We start from the raw sequence: 21,807 nt of genomic DNA, 5'->3' as shown, positions 1-21,807 counted from the left end.
GGCTTCGCTGGCACCACTGTGACCCCACCCCCAGAGTGCCTACAATTCCCGGCTTTCCCTGCGCGCAGACGCTTCCTTAGGACCACAGTGGAACAAGTTCTCTTGGGAGTGGCCGCGTTGCCTCTTGGGAGTTGTGGTCCGGCTGAGAAAGGAGGCGGGCCATAAGGGCTGGGATCCAAGCGAAAGCAGCCGAGCTCGTTGAGCGCGGATCAGAGAGGCCAATGGGCGCGCGACTTCGAGAAGGCGGGATTTCCTGCGTCAAGTCCTGGTGAGCGACTGCGCGAGGGTGGCCACTTCCTTTTGTGTGTGGCGGCGAGCGTGGCGAGTACGCCATGAAGGCCTCGGGAACAGTAAGGCGAGCGCGGCGGGGCGGGGGGCGGGAGGGCGCGGCTCGGGCCGACGCGAGGGCTCCGGGAGGTGGCCTGGGTCCCGGGGAGGAAGCGCGCGCGCGGCTCGTGTCCCGCGCGGTTGCCCGCCGCCGCCCGGGAGCAGCCAACATGGCGGGCGCCGCATGGGGAAGCCGGCGCGTGGCCGGGGCGGCTCCAGGGCTAGGGGGCCGAGGAGGCGGCCCCAGGAGATGGGGCCGGGAGCGGGGCGTAGAGGCACTCCTCACGGGCCGCCAAGCCTGTTTCCCCACTTGCAAAGCTGGCGTGGAGTGGAGTCGTGGTTTTCGTTCCCTTCTGACGCGACTTTGAGAAATAGATTATCACAAGTACGAATGACAGCGGCATGCGACCCGTAACACTGTGGCCAGTACTGGGCAAAATCAGGGCGCAGTGGGTTAGAGAACGAAGCGCAGGCCCTGGGGAGAAACAGCGAGTGAGTCACGTTCAGCCTCAGTTTCCACGTTCGCGAAGAGGCGGGCTGCATTGGTCCCTTACTGAATGGCTGGGCTGAGGGTCAGAGGATGTTACCTGAGAACGCTTTTAGCTGGCACGTGTCCTCACCTTGGCACCTGCTAGAACAGGAAGCTTTCCCTTGGGTATCCACGCCCCTTGGACTGCAGTTGGGGAAACTGAGAGGCAGCTGGAAGTCGCAGTGCAGAGAGACACAAGACCTGCGAACAACCGTGGGTTCCAGGCTGGCTTCTCCCTGATGTGGGCTGTGAGATCCCAAGCTGGCCACTGTATTTTGGTCACAGAGTGAAGCCTAGGTTGTCTAGACTTGCAAAGAGGCTGCCTGGCTGTTTTTTGCCACAAGCCACAGGTCTAGACCTCAGCTTTTCCCACAAGTGGAAGAGAATGGGAACCACAGTGCCCTTGTCACGCCTCCCGCCCCAGGCTTTCGTGAGCCAGGACAACGGCCACAGAGGCATCTCAGTTAATCTAACCTGCTTTCCCTCCATTTTGTGGGAAAGGCTCTTGCAGTGGTGTGACCCACAGTCACCCTAACTCCCCAAGGAGGCCCTGGGATAGGACTCTTCTCTGTCTCCTGACCCTGTCATAATCAGGCGTAGGGTGTGGGATGAACCCACTGTTTGCTCAGGCTCTACATGTTGCCCCTACCTCACCTCTCTTTCCATTCCAGCTGCGAGAGTACAAGGTGGTGGGGCGCTGTCTGCCCACCCCCAAATGCCACACACCACCTCTCTACCGCATGCGAATCTTCGCACCTAATCACGTTGTTGCTAAGTCCCGCTTTTGGTACTTCGTGTCTCAGTTGAAGAAGATGAAGAAGTCTTCAGGGGAAATTGTCTATTGCGGGCAGGTATGGCATGTCTGAGACAGGGTGGGGTCTGGAGTGGGTTCACATCTTGCCAAGAGGCTCTTCTCTTGCAGTCACTGCATTTCAGGAGCCCTGGCCGTGTCGTATAATCCCTAGTGCTACTGGGGCCCCGAGTCAGGGTGGGGTGGTTGCCTCAGTGACTTTTCCCCAGAAGATAGCATGAAGCCTGGGAAGGCTTGGGTGTGCTGGAAACCTTGATGATGGCTGTCGCCTTCCTGGGTCTCATTTGTAAAATGGGGAGAGGCGCTGGCTTTGGGAAGCAGCGGAGGTCTGGGAGTGTCTGTCCCCTGGGAGCAGCGAAGTGGGGGTTGGGACTCACTTCTCTGGTTCAGCCTCTTGGCACCTCCCCTTGGCAGGTGTTTGAGAAATCCCCTCTGCGAGTGAAGAACTTTGGCATCTGGCTTCGCTATGACTCCCGCAGTGGCACCCACAACATGTACCGAGAGTACCGAGACCTGACCACCGCCGGTGCTGTCACCCAGTGCTGTGAGTGCACCCCAAGCTGAGTCCTCTGTAGGCAGGCTTCACAGACACTGACTTCAGAACAAATGCAGGAGGTTGGGGGCGGGGAGAGATTATCGCATTAATAGTAATGTGGGATGCAGGGGAGAGAGTTGCTTCAGCAGGAGGGTTGGACGGGATACACTCAGCCCACCTCTTGCTAAAACCTGGCCACAGGTTTAAAGTTGGGCGGTGGAGGTGGGGTGCTAGTCAGTCCCAGGTAGACTGTACCACCCCCACCTCAGTCTTGTAGACCCTGCTCCCTGGGTGTGCCACCTGCCAAAACCCCAGTCCAAGCACCTAAACCCAAGAACTACTGTTTCTCATAGCAGTGGTTTAAATAGAGGTGCTGACAGCAATTGGATCTCGTCGCCTTTGGGGGGCTGTTGCCGTGCCCCTGAAAGTGAATTTAGAGGTCCTACACCTTGGTCTGTGCCAGAGAACGTAGTCATTCATCCTGGAGATGGGCCTCCTCTCCAGTGGGCACTTGGTGGGAAGTTGGGGGAATACAAAACACTGACCTCACACTCACCCTGCTCCCTCGGCCCCATGCAGACCGAGATATGGGCGCCCGGCACCGCGCCAGGGCCCACTCCATCCAGATCATGAAGGTGGAGGAGATCGCTGCAAGCAAATGCCGCCGGCCCGCAGTCAAGCAGTTCCACGTGAGTGCTCTGGGACACACCGGGCGGGGGGTCACCAGGTCTGACGCAGGAGTCTAGTGGGGGTCGGCCATACCTCAGTGACCCTGGAGCGTGAGGTTAAAAGGCCTCCACCTCTCTCACCCTCCTCTCCTTATCACAGGACTCGAAGATCAAGTTCCCACTGCCCCACCGGGTCCTGCGTCGCCAGCACAAACCACGCTTCACCACCAAGAGGCCCAACACCTTCTTTTAAATTGATGCAAAGCCCTCTCCATCCTGGCACTGCACAAATAAAATCCCAGGAACCTGGGTGCTCACATACACTGTTTTCTTTGCATGCCCTGCAGAACTCAAAAGGGTGCAGTCAAGCTGTGAGTTGTCTGCTTCAGGTTGGGGGGGCCCTCTCCTGAAGTAGAGCACAGGCACCTGATTGTCCAGGAGGAGAACCCCATGAATGGTGAAGGCTCAACTCCAGCCTCTACTACCACTCAACTGTTAACTGCTGTTAACTGCTGGTGAAATGTTTAATAGCCTGGACCCCAGGGAAAATGGGGATGGCAGGTGGTCGTTCCATTTGGGCCTGCCCATCTGGCCTACTAGGGAGTCTGTCCTCAGTGCAGACACAAGGGGATGTCCCAGAGGCCACCATCCTGCTCATCTGGTTATCCCTTCCCCCACTGGGGGCCCTTGAATCAAATTCCCTAATCCCATCTACAGACACACAGTTTCACTGCAGGCTTCTGTCTCTAAACACTTGTGGTCTGGGAATTCTAGGCATGAAGCTAATCCCACCCTGGGGGTAACTGCCCTGCTTGACCCTTCAGGGCTCACACCTTGGAGCCTCATTTTGTGCAACCTGGGCAGCCCTGACCTGTGTCCTCTTAAGCTCAGGGCACCAGCCACATTGACTGCAGGAGACAGGACACAGGTCATTCAGGAGGGTGGGGGATGGAGGCAGGTGGGCAAAACTCTTGATACTGAAGGTCAGGCAGGAATGATCTACCTGGCTGTTTTCTTGGAAATCAGGTAATTTCATATCCCACCTGTGCTTGCTATTCACAAGAGCACCTGGGGTGGGTTTTGCTAGTCGCTGGGACCAAGCTGCACCAGATTGGCCTCCCCGAGTTCGGTAAGCTACACATCTTACCGTGACTTGGTGAGTCTTGTGCCCATCCCCACCCCCTCCAGACTGGAATAGAAATTTCTGGGCCAGCCTTGATTTTGGCACCAAATGCCACCTCGTTTATGTGCCCATGCATCTCCCAGCAGCCTTGCCAACACTGGGTTGACAACTATAGGAGTTTGAGTTCATCTTTCTGTGGAAGACTTTAAGAAATCATTCTTACAAATTTAGTTTCTCTTTGAACTGTGGTCATAAAATCTTTACCTGGGTAGACAAAAGCTTGAAAAATAAGGTTCTTTGTGTTATAGGTGCTTTTATTCTAGAACACTGGATCAACTTTAAGTTTTTACCTAGTTTATCTCATTAATATTCAGAGGTTTCTGACAGGAACTTCTGGTTACTCTAGACTTCTTCAGGAACAAAAGTTAGGTGCCACTTAGAAAAAATCATTTGCTATCCTCTCAGGTGTGACTGATACAGTAGTAATGTGCCATTTTCAGAAAGTGCTTTTATGGCACAACAGCTCATGTTCCTGAAGCCCAGCCAGGCCTAGAGGAAGCCACGATGAAGTAATAAACCAGAAGGATCTTAGTCTTCTGACTGGTGGGCCTTCCCTGTCTTGGGCTTCACTAGAACAAAGAGAGAAGGAAACACCAGCCCTGCCTGCTGTTCATGTGTGATACATCCTGAAGCTGACCCTGGTCTCGGCTGTTGTCTGCTCACTAGTCCTAAATTCCTGTGAAGTAGTATGGGATAGGGGGACTGTGGTCATCATTGAGGGCCCAGGGGAATGCACTATCAGGAAAGGCTTGGGCCCCACAAAGGCCAACCTTGTTTCTCCACCAAAGCATGCCTGTCAGCTTATCAGCTGTGAGTTGGTCTTGATTGGGGAACTCATGAACTACAACTGTGTGAGCCCGGTTTCCTGACCTGCACGTGTTCTAGTTGCAGTGGGTTGGCCTCCCCAAAGATGGTACACTACACATTTCCAAGACTACCTATCCCCCAGTCTGGGATATAAATTCTAGGCCTGCCAATGGCTCAGAATTTGGCCCATAGATACCATACTGTCTAGTCACCCACCTAATTCCCTCAAGCTGCTCTTGATGGGTGATGCCTACTGCGTTGAGCCCTCTCCAAAGGGATGGCAGGGTTTTGGGGACCAATAAGAGTAAGAAGCCAGGCTAGTAGGTGAGAGGGCCCTTCCACATGGCTCTGAAACTCAAGGTAACCACAGGGATTGCTAACTCACCTCTGGGTCAGCTGGGGCCCAGGGGGAAGAGGGGCCCTTGTTCAAGCTCATGAGAGCCCAAGGGTGAGGATAGGGCTCCATGCTTGGGTGCCATTTCCTGGGCAGGACTGGGAGGTGGGTGGGACCTATTCTGCATCTCACTTAGGCTCCAAGGCAAGGTGGGGTGTGTGGGAGGCCTGACCCAGATCCTGGAGCCAGGGAGACAATCAGTTGGGGCAGCACCACTGATAGAGGCTTCATAGCATGCAAGGCAGCAGTACCATAGTTGCCCGAGGTGGAGGGTGGCATTGGGAGGACTGGTAGCCAGGTGGCCTGCAGGGTGGAGGCAGCAATACTGTACTAGGGCTGCACTTCATCCTATGCAGACAGGATCCCCACATTTTAACCTTAGATTCTAGTTTGCAGCTACAGATAGTCACTTTACCTGCTTCCCCCACTGATGGGAGGGGAGGGGTAGTATCTAGGGTCTCAATCTGCTCATCCTGGGGTTTCCCTCCCAGCCTTCACCTTCCCATTGAAAACTGGCATCCTGGAGGGCCTCTAAGTTTCCATCCTACTGCCTGCCCAAGCCCCCATCCAACATTGCCCACCCTGTAGGGCCAGTGCCATGCTTTGTGTTGGAATTTCAGAGCCTGTTCAGAATCTGCACTTACTCTGCAGCCCCAGTTGAAGACAATGGTGAAGTTTTAAGGATCAAAAAATTTTGAGATTTATTTACACAAAGAGCTGTGGTACAGGCCAGAAGTGCAGGGAGTGAAAGGATTCACCAGACAGTGGGGAGCAGAACAGGCATATCTACTGAAATACACTGCTGAGGGGAGCAGCAGGCAAGACAGGAGAGGTCTGGCCATGAACCAGCAACTTGGGATGGGGGGTGAGGGGGGTCAAACTCAGCTGCAGTAGCTTTGTAGTGCTGCACTTTATTTAACCCATTGCGCCACCAGGGAGGGCCCAGAATCAAATTTACTAGTCATTTGTTCCAGTTCCCAATGGCTTTCCCACCACTCTCAGAACAAAGTCCACACCCCTTCAACTCTGGGGAGCTCCCTGGTGAACCTCATTCCAGAATATACCTTTGCTCTTCCCACTTCAGTACCTTTGCACCTGAAGTTACCATGGCCTGAAGTCCCTTTCCAGCTCCCTGCAAGCCTGGCTAATTCTGGGTGGGGGTGGGTGGGTGGGTGTGCTCACCTCCTAGGGTTCCTCTCCCTGCATCCTGGGTGCCAGCACAGGACATAAAGAATGGGCCTCAGGCCTGCCCTCAGTCTGCAGCATGGACCATCTCCCCCACACAGCAGGAAAGGATCCAGTGTCAGCCCCAGAGGAGGGGCAGAGTACGGAATGAGACTCCCTGGCCTGAGGAGTCAGAACCCTGGTGGGGTGTTGAGTGCAGGCTAGAGAAGGCCACCAGGGGGCAGCAGAGACCCTGGAGGACCTGATGCCAGCACTCCATGCTTTTTTTTTTTTTTTTGTAACATTTATTTATGCATGCAAGAACTGGGTTCTTGGCCTGAGGGTGGAGTGTGGGCAGTGAGGGAGAGGATTCACGAGAGACAGCGGGGAGCGGAACAGGTCTATTTACTGGAATACACTGCTGAGGGCAACACTAGGCAAGACAGGAGAGGTCTGCTGTGCCATGTGGGTCACCCCCCTGGCTAGCTGGGGATCTAACTTATGCTGCAGTAGCTGGTGAGAGCTTCATAGTACTGAGATTTAATCCCTGTGTCACCAGGGAGGGCTTCAGGTTACCTTTTAGAACTCAACCCCTTTCTCAGTCAACAGGTCAAGTCAAAGATTTGAACTGAGAGCTTCCAGAGACCAAAGTCTGCTGGCCTACCAGCAAAGGACTCCAAGATGACACTTCCTGGACCTTTGGGTGACCCAGGTCTCATAACTCAGTTTCCCTGTTTGTATAATAAGGTTTTGGCAGACATTACCTTCCTGGAGTTTCCTTTGGGGAGGATTCATGGTCATGGTAAGCCCCCCCCCACCAAATAACAGCATGAGGATGGGAGGAAGGTGTTTTTAGTGATTCCCTCCCTGGGCTCTAGAGGATGGGGGTGGGTCCAGGTGCGGCTAGGAGTAGCAGCATTTAAATGGGGTGGTTTTCCCTTACCAGATTCCAACCATGAAAATGAGCCGCATTCTGGAGCTCACGGGACAAAAGTACAGCTGGTACTGGAATGCTGGACCACAGCTCCCAGGTGTGTGGCATCCCAGTGACTTGCCAGCTTTGAGCTTGTGATCACAGAGAATATGCCTCAGCAAGGGGGTGTTTGGGAGCTTCCACACCTGCCTCCCAGCAACCACCCACTGTGATCTGTTGGGGACTGTCTGGCCCAGTCCAGGGTGGAAAGGGTGTGGGTCCTGCCCGCCCCTAAGTCTGGGGGAGGAGTTTTGCTTAGAGGAGCTCAATAAATCCACAGCCCGCCTCGCCTCTGCCGCTTGGGGCTGCCACAGAGAGACTTAAGTCTCAAAGAGACTTCCAGCTGTCAGTGCTGGCCCAGAGAAGGACAGGCGGCCAGTGCAGACAGGCGGGTGCTCAGGGCAGCCACACTGAGTGGGAGGCGACGTGGACAGACAGATGGTGAAGGCAGTGTAGAGGCCAGCTACCGCAGTGAGGAGCCACAGAGCCTTTGCCTTGGGGGCTCTGGCTTCCACCTGGGCCCCTTTCACTGAGTTTGGCACCGAGGAGACGTGGCTTTGCCTGGGGAGACCGAGCATCCTCCCATGTCTGCGGTCCTGCCTGCCTAGCCACTGCCAGTTTCCCTCACCCTCACACGCACCTGGAGCCTGCACCTGCATCTCATGGCTGATCTCAAAGCGGAAGCCCACGCCACTTTCGGAGCTTGGGACTATGGGGTGTTTGCCCTTATGCTGCTGGTGTCCACGGGCATTGGGCTGTGGGTTGGGTTGGCAAGGGGCAGGCAGCGCAGCGCTGAGGACTTTTTCACAGGGGGCCGTGACCTGACAGCCCTGCCCATTGGCCTCTCTCTGGCTGCCAGCTTCATGTCAGCAGTGCAGGTGCTGGGGGTGCCAGCGGAGGCCTATCGCTATGGCCTCAAGTTCCTCTGGATGTGCCTGGGCCAGGTGCTCAACTCCCTGCTCACCGCAGCACTCTTCCTGCCAGTCTTCTACCGCCTGGGCCTCACCAGCACCTACCAGGTAGGGGATAGAAGCGCGGGGGTCAGAACCTGCCTTGGCTTTGGACCCAGAGTGCAGGCGGGTCCTGTGTCCAGGGCTATGCAGGAGAGCGCCTAGGTGCTCCCAGGAGCCTCTCCACCCCCCCCCACCCCCAGGCATCTGGGCAGGGGGGTGGGGGGAAAGATTCTGGGAAGTGGCTGCAGGCAGTAGGGTAAGAGGCAAGAAGGAGGAAGAGAGGAGGGCACATCCTGGTTCTCTTCCTTGGAAGCCAGCCAGGGCCAGGGTCAGGCTTAATCAGTTCTCACTTGTAGACAGGCACACTCCTGCCCGGTACCTGCCTGGACATGTGTGCTGGCAGCCAGCACAGCAGCCAGATCCCAGTGCTAAGCCCTACGCCTCTGCCCACTGCCATAGGCAAGGGGTGTGGCTCTCTGTGGAGGTTTCCCAAAGTTCACACCCTACTAAGAGAGAGCTGGAAAAGTGATTAAAATTCTTGGCTTACAGTAGCTGGCCAGTTACAAAAGATGGCACCACCTTTGTTGATTCATTCAAATTCTCAAAACTGTGGCCACTCCAGGGGCCCCTAAGACACCAGCGATGGCAGGAAAGCCTCTGCACACGTGGTGCATCCATCGATCCTCTCCGTACACGCGTGCACATTGCGGATGTGGCGCGGTGCACAGGTGTGTGCGGACAGGTCGGGGGTGTGTGCATGACCAAGGCCTCACTGGTTAGAGTGTGGAAAGCTCAGCTGGCTTCCGGAGAGAAGGCAGACATCTAGAGGGCAGGGGAGGGCTTCCGAGGCCTCAGGACTCTGGTTAGGACCTGCCCAGGGGACTTTCATCCCTGGGCTCCTCCTTGCAGTACCTGGAGCTGCGCTTCAGCCGTGCTGTGCGACTCTGCGGGACCCTACAGTACCTGGTAGCCACGGTAAGTGGCCTTGGCCTCCGCCCTTACTGGTCACAAATCTTCCTCATTCTGCACTGCCAGGACAAGACCCTCCTCCCCCCACTCTCCCACCCCCAAGCACAAGCCTCTGGCTCTGCCTCCATCCTGGTTGAGGTGGAGCCAGCCGACCCTACAAGACCCCACCCCCATCCTGCCCTTCTGGTCCACCATCCTCCTCCTCCTTACCCCTCCCACTGACCAGTCTTTGTGTTTGATCCTACCCCTACCTGCATGGCCCCATCCATCCGGCCCAACTCATTTGCTGGGACCTAGCTCTTTCCCCCAGCTCTCAGTCCCTCACTCCAGAAGGTGACCCTCACCGGCCCCCACCCCTACCTGCAGGTGCTGTACACTGGCATCGTCATATACGCACCGGCACTCATCCTGAACCAGGGTTTGATGTGGGGAGAGCAAGGGAGGGTGTCTGGGAAGGGGGCAAAGGCTTAGAAGCTTGGGGGTGGGGGAAAGGTAGCTCCAGGAGAGACTTGGGAGGCAAGAATACTAGGGGGAAGGGCCCCAGAGGCTGGTTCCGGTTTGCTACCTCTCCACGGCCTAATGGGGTCGGATGTTCTTGCACAGTCACTGGCCTAGACATCTGGGCATCGCTCCTGTCCACCGGAGCCATCTGCACCTTCTATACGACTGTGGTGAGTGTCCCCCATCCAGCTCATGTGGGGGCTCTATGCTCACTGGGTGGGGGTGAATCTGGGCATGGACTTTCATTTCCTCTTGAGGAAACCCAGGCACCAGGGTTTCCTCATCTTTATAATGAAAGGTGATTTGAAAGACTTTTTGCTGAGAGTCCAGGAAGATGTTAACTTCAGGTCTGTGTGGATCCAGGGGCCACAGTATCTCTGGATCTGTCTTCCATCCCTTGGGGTCCCATCGGGGCTTCCACCTCTGTTGACTTCAGGTTCAGCAGAAAGGCCCTGTTTGGGCAGGGGTTGCCGAAAGTTCCAGTAGTGCTTTGTTTGTCTAGCTCTGCCTGTCACATAGGATAAGTCATCCCCAGTGGGGCTGGGATGCACTATCAGCTGTTCTTTTAGCTAGAGGGGTCAGCTTGGTTAGAATGTGCAGCGAGAAGGGGAGGGGCTTCTTCAAAGGAAGATTCCAGGCTCTGCCACAGGAAGGTAAAGGCTTGGGTAGGTAAAAACGACAATAGTAGTAATAATAATAGTAACGGCAGCGGCTACTTCCTGAGCCATATTTTTTGACAATAATGTCTAGCCCCAGAAGAAATGTGGTAGCCCTGTTCTGTTGCATAGTCTTTTATTAACTAATGTAATCCTTACAACACCACCAAAAGGAGGTATGATTATTAATTCCATTTTACAGATGAGGAAACAGGCAGAGAGGGGCATCCATCTCAGCCACTGCTGGAGGCCAAGCTGGGTGGGCTCCAGGCAGGTTTCCCCATCTAACCCCTTTTTCCGCCCTGCCCCACAGGCCCCAAACAGGTCCCCTTCTGACCCTCTCTCTCTCCAACACAATTTGCAGGGCGGCATGAAGGCTGTGGTCTGGACTGACGTGTTCCAGGTGGTAGTGATGCTGGCTGGCTTCTGGGTTATCCTGGCCCGAGGGGCCATGCTTGTGGGGGGAGGGCAGTACGTGCTGGAGCTTGCCCAGAACCACTCCCGGATCAACTTGATGGAGTAAGCAAAATGTACAAGAGGCACTAAAAAGGGTTCAGCTGGCACCCCTCTGTCATGGAAGAAGCCAACCAATGCCTCCCCCTTCCAGACACCCGCCTTCCTTCTCTCCCCAGCCTCCTTATCCAGCAAACCTGGCTCTCCTCTGAATTCCTCTACCCACCCCCGATCTTTCTATCTGGTCCAGACTTCTGCCCTACCCTAGGTTCCAGCCCAGACTGGGGGCTGAAACCTCTCCAAGGTCTCAGCTGGGTACAAAAGTGATGGGTTTTAGATGCATACATGGATGACTTAGTAAACAAACAAATTAATTTTCAATACGGCAAACGCCTACACCTCAAAACCCACCCCAGTTGTTCCCATAAGGTCTAGAATGGGGCCATTAGGAGCTTGGAGTCTGTGGTACATGGCTGACTTGCTCTGTCTTCATCCAGCTTCGACCTGGACCCAAGGAGACGCTACACGTTCTGGACTTTCGTGGTGGGCGGCACACTGGTGTGGCTCTCAATGTATGGCGTGAACCAAGCACAGGTGCAGCGCTATGTTGCTTGTCGAACGGAGAAGGAGGCCAAGCTGTGAGTGTTTGGGAGGGGCTGGGTATGGGCTTCTGAGGGGTACTGCCTACCCTTCTCCCCACCCTGAGGCTGCCCGTCTTCTAGGGCCTTGCTCATCAACCAGCTGGGCCTGTTCCTGATTGTGTCCAGCGCCGCTGGTTGTGGCATTGTGATGTTCACACTCTACGTTGACTGTGACCCTCTCCTCTCAGGGCGTATCTCTGCCCCTGACCAGGTGAGTTTGGCCCAGGCTCCTAGTCTACGCCCACACCCTACTCTGACCTTCTGAATAGTTGAAACTTTGAAAGTCAGGGTGGAAGAGCATTCCTAACAGAACAGCTGTGTAAAGATCTAGAGACAGAGAAGACCTTGGCTCAGAGGAAGACCTTCATGGCATGGAAAAGATGAGGCCAGGAGGCTATGGGTTATCACTAGGGGATATGTGAGCAGAGAGGGGCACATTCAAGTCTCAAGCCAGAGACCCCCTGAGGGATATCCAGGAGTTGGGGCCGTCATCCAGCATGAAATGATGGTGCTCATGTCAGTAAGGACCAGCACCTACTCTGTGCTTCATGCTGTTCCACCCAAAAGGAGTTTGTTTCCCATCAACAGGTACTGAGGCCAAGGTTGTCATGGCCCCCACTTCACAGATGAGGAAACGGAGGTTGAAGGGGTTGGGGACTAAATGCCTGAGGCCTGAAGGCAAGTCAGGAGCAGTGTCCTTGTCTGGATGACATGTGGCTGGAGCACTGACTTCAGAGTTCAAAGTGTGCAGAGGCTGCAAGGCCACCCCATCCACTGTCCTCTCCTCGCCACCTCTCCTGTCAGGCCCCTGGCCACCACTGACTGTGCAACCTTAGGTGGGCTCTGAGTCTTTTCAGCCTTACTGTCCTCAACAGTAAAGTCAGAATGACACGGGCCCCTATCTCGCTGGCATTCCAGAGCTTGGCACACAGGAGGGCTCAGGTGCAAGCTGTCACTCAATAAACACACTGAATGTCCACTGTTAGCCCAGTTTGCCCTGGGCACAGGGGACATGCAGGGTGAGAACAGACAGAAAGCCCTGCTCTTGGGGTGCTACTTCAGGAAGTTGACCTCTGACTCCCCCCAGTACATGCCCCTGATGGTGCTGGACATCTTCAAGGGCCTGCCTGGAATCCCGGGGCTCTTCCTGGCCTGTGCCTACAGTGGCACCCTCAGGTGAGCCACCCTGCTTGCTCACCCCACTACTGCTGAGCCCCCTGAGCTTCCTTGTCTCTACTGATCATCCCCCTTCTGGATAGAATGTTCTGGGTATGCCCATTATTTACAGTGCTTGTGTCATCTCCAGTGGGCAGCTCTCGGGGACTCCAGCAGAGGGCATCCTCTGGGCATAGGGTCCCCAATGGTGAGGTCTGTATTTTCTTGCCACACGGTCACACCTGACTCCTCTCCCTCCCTTCCTTGTTTTCTTCTTCTCCAAAGCAAGTGTTTGTTGAATACCCACTATGTGGCAGGTAGTGCTATTCTAACTCCTAGGTCACACCATGACTAAGCAGTCTCCCACTGCTGCCTTTGGGGGATCCCATATTCTGGTCATTTGAAGTCTCCTGGGCTTCTGGCCACACCCTGCTCCTCCTAGAACCAGAGTCCCACAGGACAGTTCGTTGGGCCCCATTATTGCTTTTGTCATTCTGATCCTTGGTCGAGGGTAGCTTTGCTTCTATGGAGGTGTCTAAGGTCTGGAGGATTGGAATAGGATGTGACATCTTTCTTCATGAGGGTCACCACACCTCTGCCCTTGGCTGGCTGGCATCCTGGCAGGCCAGATGGCACTGGCAGTGGCCAGTGTCTCCATGTGGCTGCAGACCCCGGCTTTGCGCCCCCAGCACTGCATCCACCAGCATTAATGCCATGGCCGCGGTCACAGTGGAGGACCTCATCAAACTGCAGATGCCTAGCCTGACACCCCAGAGACTCATACTCATCTCCAAGGGGCTCTGTGAGTTGGGGAGTGTGGGGTCGGGGGGGTCAAGGCAGCCTCTTCCTGCTGACAATGCCACCCCCACCCACTATAGCACTCATCTATGGATCAGCCTGTCTCACAGTGGCAGCTCTGTCATCGTTGCTGGGGGGCGGAGTCCTCCAGGTAAGCTCCCAGCCCCACCTGCCCCATTTTGAGTGTTGGGGTATCACACACTTGGAAGGGGGCTCATAGTGTTGGTGGCAGAACTGGATTTTGTCTGACTCCACCAACCAGATACTTCCTGCAGTGACCTAGTGGGAAGGAGGGCTACCTGGCTTGGAGACTGGACCACATTAGCCAGGAAAGAGCAACATCTTTGCCTTCTGTTGAGGAATACCCTTCCCTTTAGGGAAGTCAAGACACAGAGAAATCTGAAGTCCCATAGTGGAATTCCTCAGATCTTTCCCAGTAGGTAAACTGAGGCAAGAGAGGTGGGACAGCTCCACCCTCAGCACACCTTCCCCACCTCTCAGGGTTCCTTCACCGTCATGGGAGTCATCAGCGGTCCCCTCCTTGGAGCCTTCATCCTGGGGATGTTCATCCCAGCCTGCAACACGTCAGTGAGTAGGTGGTGGGAGGGACAGGCCGGGAATGGAGGAGGCACATGACCTGATACACCATCAGCTGACTCTGGCTCTGCTCCCAGGGTGTCCTTTCTGGGCTGGCTGCTGGATTGGCGCTCTCACTGTGGGTGGCCCTGGGCGCCACTCTGTACCCACCCAGTGCGCAGTCCATGGGGGTACTGCCATCCTCGGCCACCAGCTGCATGGTGCCCTCAGCCAATGCCTCTAACCTCCTGAGCGTGCCCCTCACACTCAATGTGTCTGACTGGGCCCCGAGGTAAGAGGGCTGGTCTGAGGGGAAGGCATCCTACTAACCAGGTAAAAAGTGCTTGTGCAAAGGCCCCGAGGTAGGTTCAGTGTACTGAATTTTGGCTATGGAGAGGTTGGGGTAGACCTAAGGGGGAAAAAAAAGAATAGGAGATAAAGTCCAAGCAGAAATTTGGGCTGACTATTTTAGTAAAATATATTTCATAGACCATAAATTAGTCACTTAAAGGTGGTTTTTTAGGTCATGAATCACTTAATATCGGGGGCACAGTGTGAGAAACGTGTCACTTAGACAATTTCATTGTTGTATTGACGTCTTAGAGTGTAGTCACACAGACCTTCAGGACACAGCCCATCACACACCTAGGCTACATGGTGCGGCCTACTGGGACTTACCTTGGCATAAGTGGCCATGTGTTGTTTGGTGACACATGACTGTACATTCACAAGATTATATGGCCATCATCACTACATAACTCAAAAACATTTTCATCACTTCAAAGCAGTTACTCCCATTTCTACCTTCCTCCAGTCCTTGGTAACCACTAATCCATTTCCTGACTATGGGTTTGCCTCTTCTAGATGTTTCATATAAGTGAATCATAGAATATGTGGCTTCTGTCACTCAGGTGATGTTTTCAAGGTCTACCTACATTGTAGCATGTCTCAGTGCTCCATTCCTTTCTGTAACTGAATAATAATTCCATTAAATGTATAACACATGTTTCTTTGCCCCTTCGTGGTTGATGTCTATTTGGGTTGATTCTGGTTCTTGACTATCATGATTAGTGCTGCTGTGAACATTTGTGGGCAAATTTTGATGCAGGCATGTTTTCCTTTCTCTTGGAATTCTAGGAGTGGAACTGCTGAATGATACATTAAATCTATATTTGACATTGAGAGAAACCACCAGGCTTTTCCACAGTGGCTGTGCCATTTTCCATTCCCATCAGCAGTGTATGAGAAGTCCATTTCTCCATATTCCCACAAATCTGTGTTACTTTCCCTCTTTTAGTCTAGCCATCCCCATGGGCACAAAGTGATCTCTTATTGTGGTTCCAGTTGCCTTTCCCTCATGACTAATGATACTGAAGACCTTTTCCTGTGCTTGTTGGCCATTTGCACATCTTCTTTGAAGAAATATCTGTCCAAGTCTTTGCTCATTTTTACCCTTTGGTCACTTGCTTTTATTGTTGGATCATAGTTTATATATATTTTATATATATATAAAGATATAAAGTAGAGATTGGAGGGAAAGGATTGGGAGTGGCTTTTGGACTCATGCCCACCTGTCATACCCCCAGCCCGAGAATGGACTCTGGTCGACCAGCCTTAGCTGACAGTTTCTATGCCATCTCCTATCTCTATTATGGTGCCCTGGGCACACTGAGCACTGTCTTATGTGGAGCCTTCATCAGTTGCCTGACAGGTAAGCAGGGCTACTGGCCTCCTTGGGACTGCCCTCTCCATCCCTGTCTGCCTCTAGGTCCCACCAGGAGAAAGGTGAGGAAGGATGCTCCCTTCAGCCAACTGTTCACTGCTTACAGGACACTTATGCATCCTTTGTGCTGTGTCCTGTTCAGGACAACATTCACCTCACAGCTGTTGTCTTATTTTGCAAAGATAGAAAGTGAGCCTTACCTTACTAACCTCTAGTCCCTTCCCTAAGTTCTTGTTGAAGGATACAGGGCGCTGTCCCTGGTGCTGAAATGTCATGTCAAGGCAGGATTCACAGGGCACTCATTCCAGAATTCTGAATCCCTTGGAGAAGTGGAAAAAGAAAAAGAGAAGTCACTTCACTAGATGTCTCCACTTTTCTTTGCCCCACTAGGCCCCACCAAACGTAGTGCCCTGGGTCCCGGGCTGCTGTGGTGGGATCTTGAGCGGCAAACAGCATCAGTGGCTACTAAGGAAGAAGTGGCCACCCTGGGTGACAGTTTGGTGAAGGTCAGTCTCATGGCTGGTGTGGGGGGAAGGTCAGAGAAGTGGCTTTGGGAGCTTGGGGGCATGATCATAACTCAGAGGTGGGCTCTGGTGAGTCATTTTTGCCTCACCAGAGGCAAAAATGCTTGAATGGGAATTTATGTGTCTCCAACACTTTCTGTTTTTCCCTTTAACAAGAAATGAGCAGAATACTCTCCATTTTCATCATTTATGTTTTTACAATTAATTTTGATCTATGGTACATGAAACTGGTTTGCCTTTATGATATTGCTATAATATCCCTTCTGACCCCTTATGATCACTTAATTCAAAAGTGAATCAATTTAGAGAAAATCTTACATAAAATACACAACAAGTAGTAGACCAACTTTAGCTAAAACCCACTGGTTGCTGTATGAATGCCCCTGAGTTAGGAAACATTGTCTTGGGGTGAAGGGGGTCTGATATTAGGCCTATCCAGTTTTGAAATTCCTGATTCATTATTTAAAAGATTTATTTTTATTTACTTATGCACACAAGAACTGCATGTAGGCCAGAGGTATAGGAGGTGAGAGGATCCACTAGAGACAGAGGGGGAGCAAAACAGGTGGATCTACTGAAAAACACGCTGAGGAGAGCAGCATGCATGACACGAGATGTCTGCCAAGCTATGTGGGTCACCCCCCTGGCTGGGGATCAAACTCATGCTGCAATGGCTGGTAATAGCTCGATAGCACTGAGACTTTAACTCCTGTACTACCAGGGAGACCTTTTTTTTTTTTTTTTCACTTTTAAAGCACCTGTGTGTACCCTGACTGCATAGTCAAGAATGAGGAAAGGAAATGAAATATAAACCCAGAAACAAGTAATAGCCTGTTTATTAAAATAAGCAGGTGATAAGTATTAGGAAGACAATAAAATTGATTAGTGTGATGGAGTGGCTTCTTAGAATGAGGAAAAGGAACCAGTGATGTGGAGATCTGAGGTAAGGGCATTTTCTAGTGGCTGCAGCATGTGCAAAGGTCCTGAGGCCACGAGCTCAAGGGGGCTGGAAAGTGAAGGTATTTACCTGAAATGTTTTAAAACTCATAGCTGCTATGAGCAAATACTTGTTTTCTTGAAGAGATGCAGAGGAGAGAGTAAGGCATCCCTGCAAAGCACTAATGACTGGGATTGTGGGTAACCTGGGTGTGGGGGAGAGAAGTAAAAAGAGGTTTTGGAGACAAAAGGATAGTATTGACTGATGTACTGGACATGGGGATATATGTACAACTCTCCCCAGGCCCTACCCTCCAAGCCTCCAGTGTCCCCTTCAGAAGTTCAAAATTTGGCAAAGAAGTGGAATCCCTGATGGATCTTTCTTTTCTTCTCTTCCCAGGGGGCTGAGGAACTAACCTCCAAAGCCAAGAGGCCCCCTGACTTCCTGCCTGCTGATGAAGAACAGCTGCTCTTCCTGAGGCAGAAGGAGGTGAAGAGGCCTGGTTCCTCCACCGCTGGACGTGGACAAGATGGTGATCATGACATGAAGGAGACAGACCTCTGAGCACAGGCCAGTGCAAGACTGACCAGCTGGGACAGAACCTCAGTAGCCAACCCCACGCCAGGGGCCAGTGTGTCATATATATGCACATGGAACTACAGTGAGAGTTCTGTGGGAAGAGGCAAAGCCCTGCCTCCAGGAGGGCACTTTATCCAACCCCCTGCTTCCTGAAAACCCCTAGTCTTAGATGCTGTATCCCTTCCTGTCCCCTGCCCCAAAAGGCCAGATTGGGGACCTCCCTGGTGACACAGAGGTTAAAGCACAGCACTAAGAAGCTATCGCCAGCCACTGCAGCACGAGTTCACTCCCCAGCCAGGGAGCTGACCCACATGGCGCAGCAGACCTCCCCTGTTTTTCCTGCTGCTCCCCGCAGCAGTTTATTTTGGTCCGTCTACCTGTTCTGTTCCCCAAACTGTCTCTGGTGAATCCTCTCACCTCCCTCCCCTATGGACTATACCCCAGTTCTTGTATATGTAAGTAAATAAATCTTTAAATAAATTTTAAAAGGCCATATTTTCCTCTGCCTACAAGACAATGTGTCCTCTGGACAACATAGGAAACCCCCAAACCCAAGTTTAGAGTCTGAGAAAGACAACACCCCCCTTTTTTTCCCTGGAACTGTCAAAACCTTAGCAAAGATTATGGAGGTCTTCAGGTCCAGCCCTCTATACCCCATTTTAAGCTAGGGAAACTGAGACATAGAAAGGGGTGGCAAATTGCCCAAAGTCATGGAGCAAACTCGAAACTCCTGGAGAGTTGGATACCAGCTGTCCTCTGCCTCCCTCCCTGTTTGGTGCGTCATAGGCAGTCTGGTCTCTGACCTTTGGGCCAGGAGGGAAAGAAGAATGAGAGGTAATGTCCTTGGCCTTCTTTTGTCTGGGCACTTCTCCATCTCATCCATCAAAGACTCACTGTGAACCCACTTTACAGAGGAAGAAGCAGAGGATCAGGGCAGTTGTTTGGTATCACACAGCATGTGGGGCCTGGCAGGGACAGACCTGGGTCCTGCCCAATGCTGCGACTCCATGGCTGACATCACTGGTGTACAGGGCCACGTGAGCCCAGCAAGCCCATGCTCCTGGGCGGGATCTGATCCTTGGTTGGAGGCTTCACCAAATAAACAGACTGAGGTTTGATGTCTGTGCTCTCTAAAATACCTGTGGTTGTCTCATCAGATCTTAGTCGGGTTTGAGTGTGAATCTCTGCATCTTTTACCCCAAATCTATGACTAATCACCTGAGTGATTAAGATGTCAGTGAAGTAAAAACTCCCAAGTTGGGGTGCATAGTGCCACTTTTCTGGGCACACAGAGCTTCTGTCTTCCTGGATCCTCCGGAGTTATCCCCTCTTCACTGCCCTGCGCACACTGAACCCACACCAGGCTGTGGGGTCTCTCTGGTCCTCAGAGCTGGTGGTACCCACTTCTGCCCACATACTTGCCTTGGTCACCATAACCCCAAGGGGAATGCTCCCTGCTCATCTGGCATTCTAGCCCTTGTGTAGGATTCAGTATGTTCCCCCCAATTCATGTCTACCTGGAATTGCAGAAAGTGAGCTAATTTGAAAGTAGGGTCCTGGGTGCTGTGCTTACTTAAATTAAGATGAGGTTCAGTGGATTAGGAAGGGCCTGTATAAGAAGAGGAAAAGAGGCCGAGACACAGGCACACAGGGGGAAGGAGAGCAGGGCAGGGTCTGCGTGATACAGCCACAAGCCACGGTGAGCCAAGGTAGGTGGGCCCGGAGACACCTGGGAGGGATCCTCTGTTAGAGACTTCAAAGGGTCATGCCAACACCTTGATTACAAACTTCTAGCTTCCAGAACCATGAAATGATACATTTACATTATTTTAAGCTATAGCAGCCACAGGAAACTGGCACAGCCCTCCAGGTCTGGACTTTATCCATCCCTAACCCAAATCTTCACCCTTTGTACATGCTGGTTTATAGAGACCTTTAGATTTGGATGTAGAAAGTGACCATCACAATCTTTTAATCAGTGACCAAGTGTCAGAACCAAAGTTTCCATGGTCACTGGTCCTTGCTAAGAGAGGAGCCCAAAGGGGGGATGGAAAAAAGTTAAGGGGCAGGGTTGGATTTAATGTGTCCCTTTATCCCCCAAATCTTGTGAATAGAACAAGCTGGTCCATCTGCTGTTTGAGAGACTAACCATGTCTTATGTGTATCATGGCTCATTATTTTATGTTGCCAAGTAGTATTCCATTGTGTGGCTGGACCACAGTCTAGTCATTCACCAGTTAATGGATCTTTAGGTTATTTCCAGATTTTGGCCATTGCAAATAAAGTTGCTATGAATATTCGTGTATAAGTTTTTGTGTGGCTCTCTGCTTTCATTTATCTTTAGTAAATTCTTAAAAGTGAACTAGCTGTATGGCAATTTCTCAGTTAACATCATTGATAGGTTTTCCAGAACTGCAACTTTTTTCTTTTAAAGATTTATTTATTTATGCACACAAGAACTAGGGTACAGGCCAGAGGTGAGGGGGTGAGAGAATTCACCAGAGACAAGAGTGGGGAGCAGAACAGGCAGATTGACTGAACTATACTGCTCTGGGGAGCAGTGGGTGGGACAGAAAAAATCTGCTGTGCCATGTGAGTCACCTCCCTGGCTGGGGGTTGAGCCCATGCTGCAGTGGCTGTAGATAGCTTCACAGTGCTGCACTTTAACCCCTTGTGCCACAGGGAGGGCTGGGAACTGCAACTTTAAACAAAATGAGGTAGAACAAAAAAACAGATCTTTGAACAAAAGCAGGCTACATCATCCAGGACTGCTTTTTCTCATCAATGTTATAATGAGACAACACTGAATGCAATAGTTATTTGAGGATCTGCTGTATGTAAGAATTTAAGAAAATGCCAAAATGCTTTCCAAAGAGTTTGTCCCATTTTAAATTGTCACCAAAATGTATAAGACTTCAATTGTTCCACATTCTTGTCAGCACTTATTATGGCCATCCTTTTTTAAATTTTGGCTATTCAAGTGGGTATGTACTATAATTTATAGTTCATTCATATAGTTTTGACCAAATGTCTATTCAAATCTTTTGCCCATATTTAATTTAGTGGTCTAGCCTTTTATTGTAACAATTATTTTTGTATTCTGGATACAAGTTCTGTTGGCTCTATACATGCCAGTGTTTTTCTCAGCTTGTATCTATTACTCTTGGATAGCTTAAGATTGCCTTCTGGGTCACAAGAGGTTAAGTCTCAGCACTATGAAGCTATGCTCAGCTACTGCAACATGAGTTAGTTCCCCAGCCAGGGAGCTGAGCCACATGGCACAGCAGAACTTTCCTGTCTCACCTACTGCTCCCCTCAGCTGTATTTCAGTCAGTCCTCCTATTCCGCCTATTCTGCTCCTCATTCTGTCTCTGGTAAATCAACTCTCCCCCATCTCTGGCCTGTACCCCAGTTCTTGTATGCATAAATAAATAAATCTTATTTAAAAAAAAAGACTGCCTTCAGAAAAGCAAAATTTGTAGGCTTGATTTCAAATTATCACATTTTATCTTTTTCTCTCCTTTATTTGTGGTAAAATATACACAATGGAAAAACTTCCCACATGAACCACTTTTTTTTTTTTTTAAGATTTATTTATTTGTACAGAACTGGGATACAGGTCAGAGATGCGGAGGGTGAGAGGACTCACCAGAGACAGAGTGGGGTACAGAACAGGCAGATCGATGAAGTACACTGCTGAGGGGAGCAGTGGGCCTCCTCCGGGGCAGGCGGGAATCGAACTCATGCGGAAGTGGCTTAAACTTCTTAGTGCTGTGCTTTAACCTGCTGCGCCACCAGGGAGGGCCCAATGAACCACTTTTTAAAAAAGATTTATTTATTTATGCATACAGAACTGGGGTACAGGCCAGAGATGTAGGAGGGGTGAGAGGATTCACCAGAGACAGAGTGGGGAGCAGAACAGGCAGACTGATGAAGTACACTGCTGAGTGG

At 51.9% G+C, this 21,807-nt stretch overlaps 2 protein-coding genes across 8 annotated transcripts; both read left to right on the top strand.

Annotated features, from left to right (window-relative positions):
• The first annotated feature begins 258 nt into the window (after positions 1-258).
• RPL18A (ribosomal protein L18a) lies at positions 259-3,191 on the top strand. The gene is made up of 5 exons (XM_004688622.2): positions 259-350; positions 1,528-1,707; positions 2,082-2,211; positions 2,782-2,891; positions 3,031-3,191. The coding sequence occupies exons 1-5, from the start codon at positions 333-335 to the stop codon at positions 3,121-3,123; spliced, it is 531 nt and encodes a 176-aa protein (XP_004688679.1). The 5' UTR covers positions 259-332; the 3' UTR covers positions 3,124-3,191.
• Positions 3,192-6,989: 3,798 nt separating this feature from the next.
• On the top strand, positions 6,990-18,130 carry SLC5A5 (solute carrier family 5 (sodium/iodide cotransporter), member 5). 7 transcript variants are annotated; one of them, XM_012729284.1, is made up of 17 exons: positions 6,990-7,130; positions 7,365-7,449; positions 8,251-8,410; positions 9,254-9,319; positions 9,680-9,731; positions 9,917-9,984; positions 10,835-10,989; positions 11,421-11,561; positions 11,646-11,775; positions 12,652-12,740; positions 13,409-13,521; positions 13,598-13,668; positions 14,019-14,105; positions 14,192-14,385; positions 15,680-15,804; positions 16,207-16,322; positions 17,677-18,130. In XM_012729284.1, exons 1-17 carry the CDS (start codon positions 7,100-7,102, stop codon positions 17,839-17,841), a joined length of 1,848 nt encoding a protein of 615 aa, XP_012584738.1. In that variant the 5' UTR covers positions 6,990-7,099; the 3' UTR covers positions 17,842-18,130. The 7 variants fall into 7 exon arrangements, with proteins under 7 accessions (XP_012584738.1, XP_012584737.1, XP_012584739.1 ...); XM_012729283.1 differs by having other exon boundaries at positions 8,202-8,410; XM_012729285.1 differs by lacking the exon at positions 9,680-9,731.
• Positions 18,131-21,807: the final 3,677 nt, after the last annotated feature.

This window comes from Condylura cristata, unplaced genomic scaffold (genome assembly GCF_000260355.1).
Source record: "Condylura cristata isolate star-nosed mole 26May11 unplaced genomic scaffold, ConCri1.0 scaffold00024, whole genome shotgun sequence".
Classification (NCBI taxonomy): Eukaryota; Metazoa; Chordata; class Mammalia; order Eulipotyphla; family Talpidae; genus Condylura; species Condylura cristata.
The sequence above is the reverse complement of the archived record's forward strand: the minus strand, read 5'-3'. Positions and strand labels throughout refer to the sequence as shown.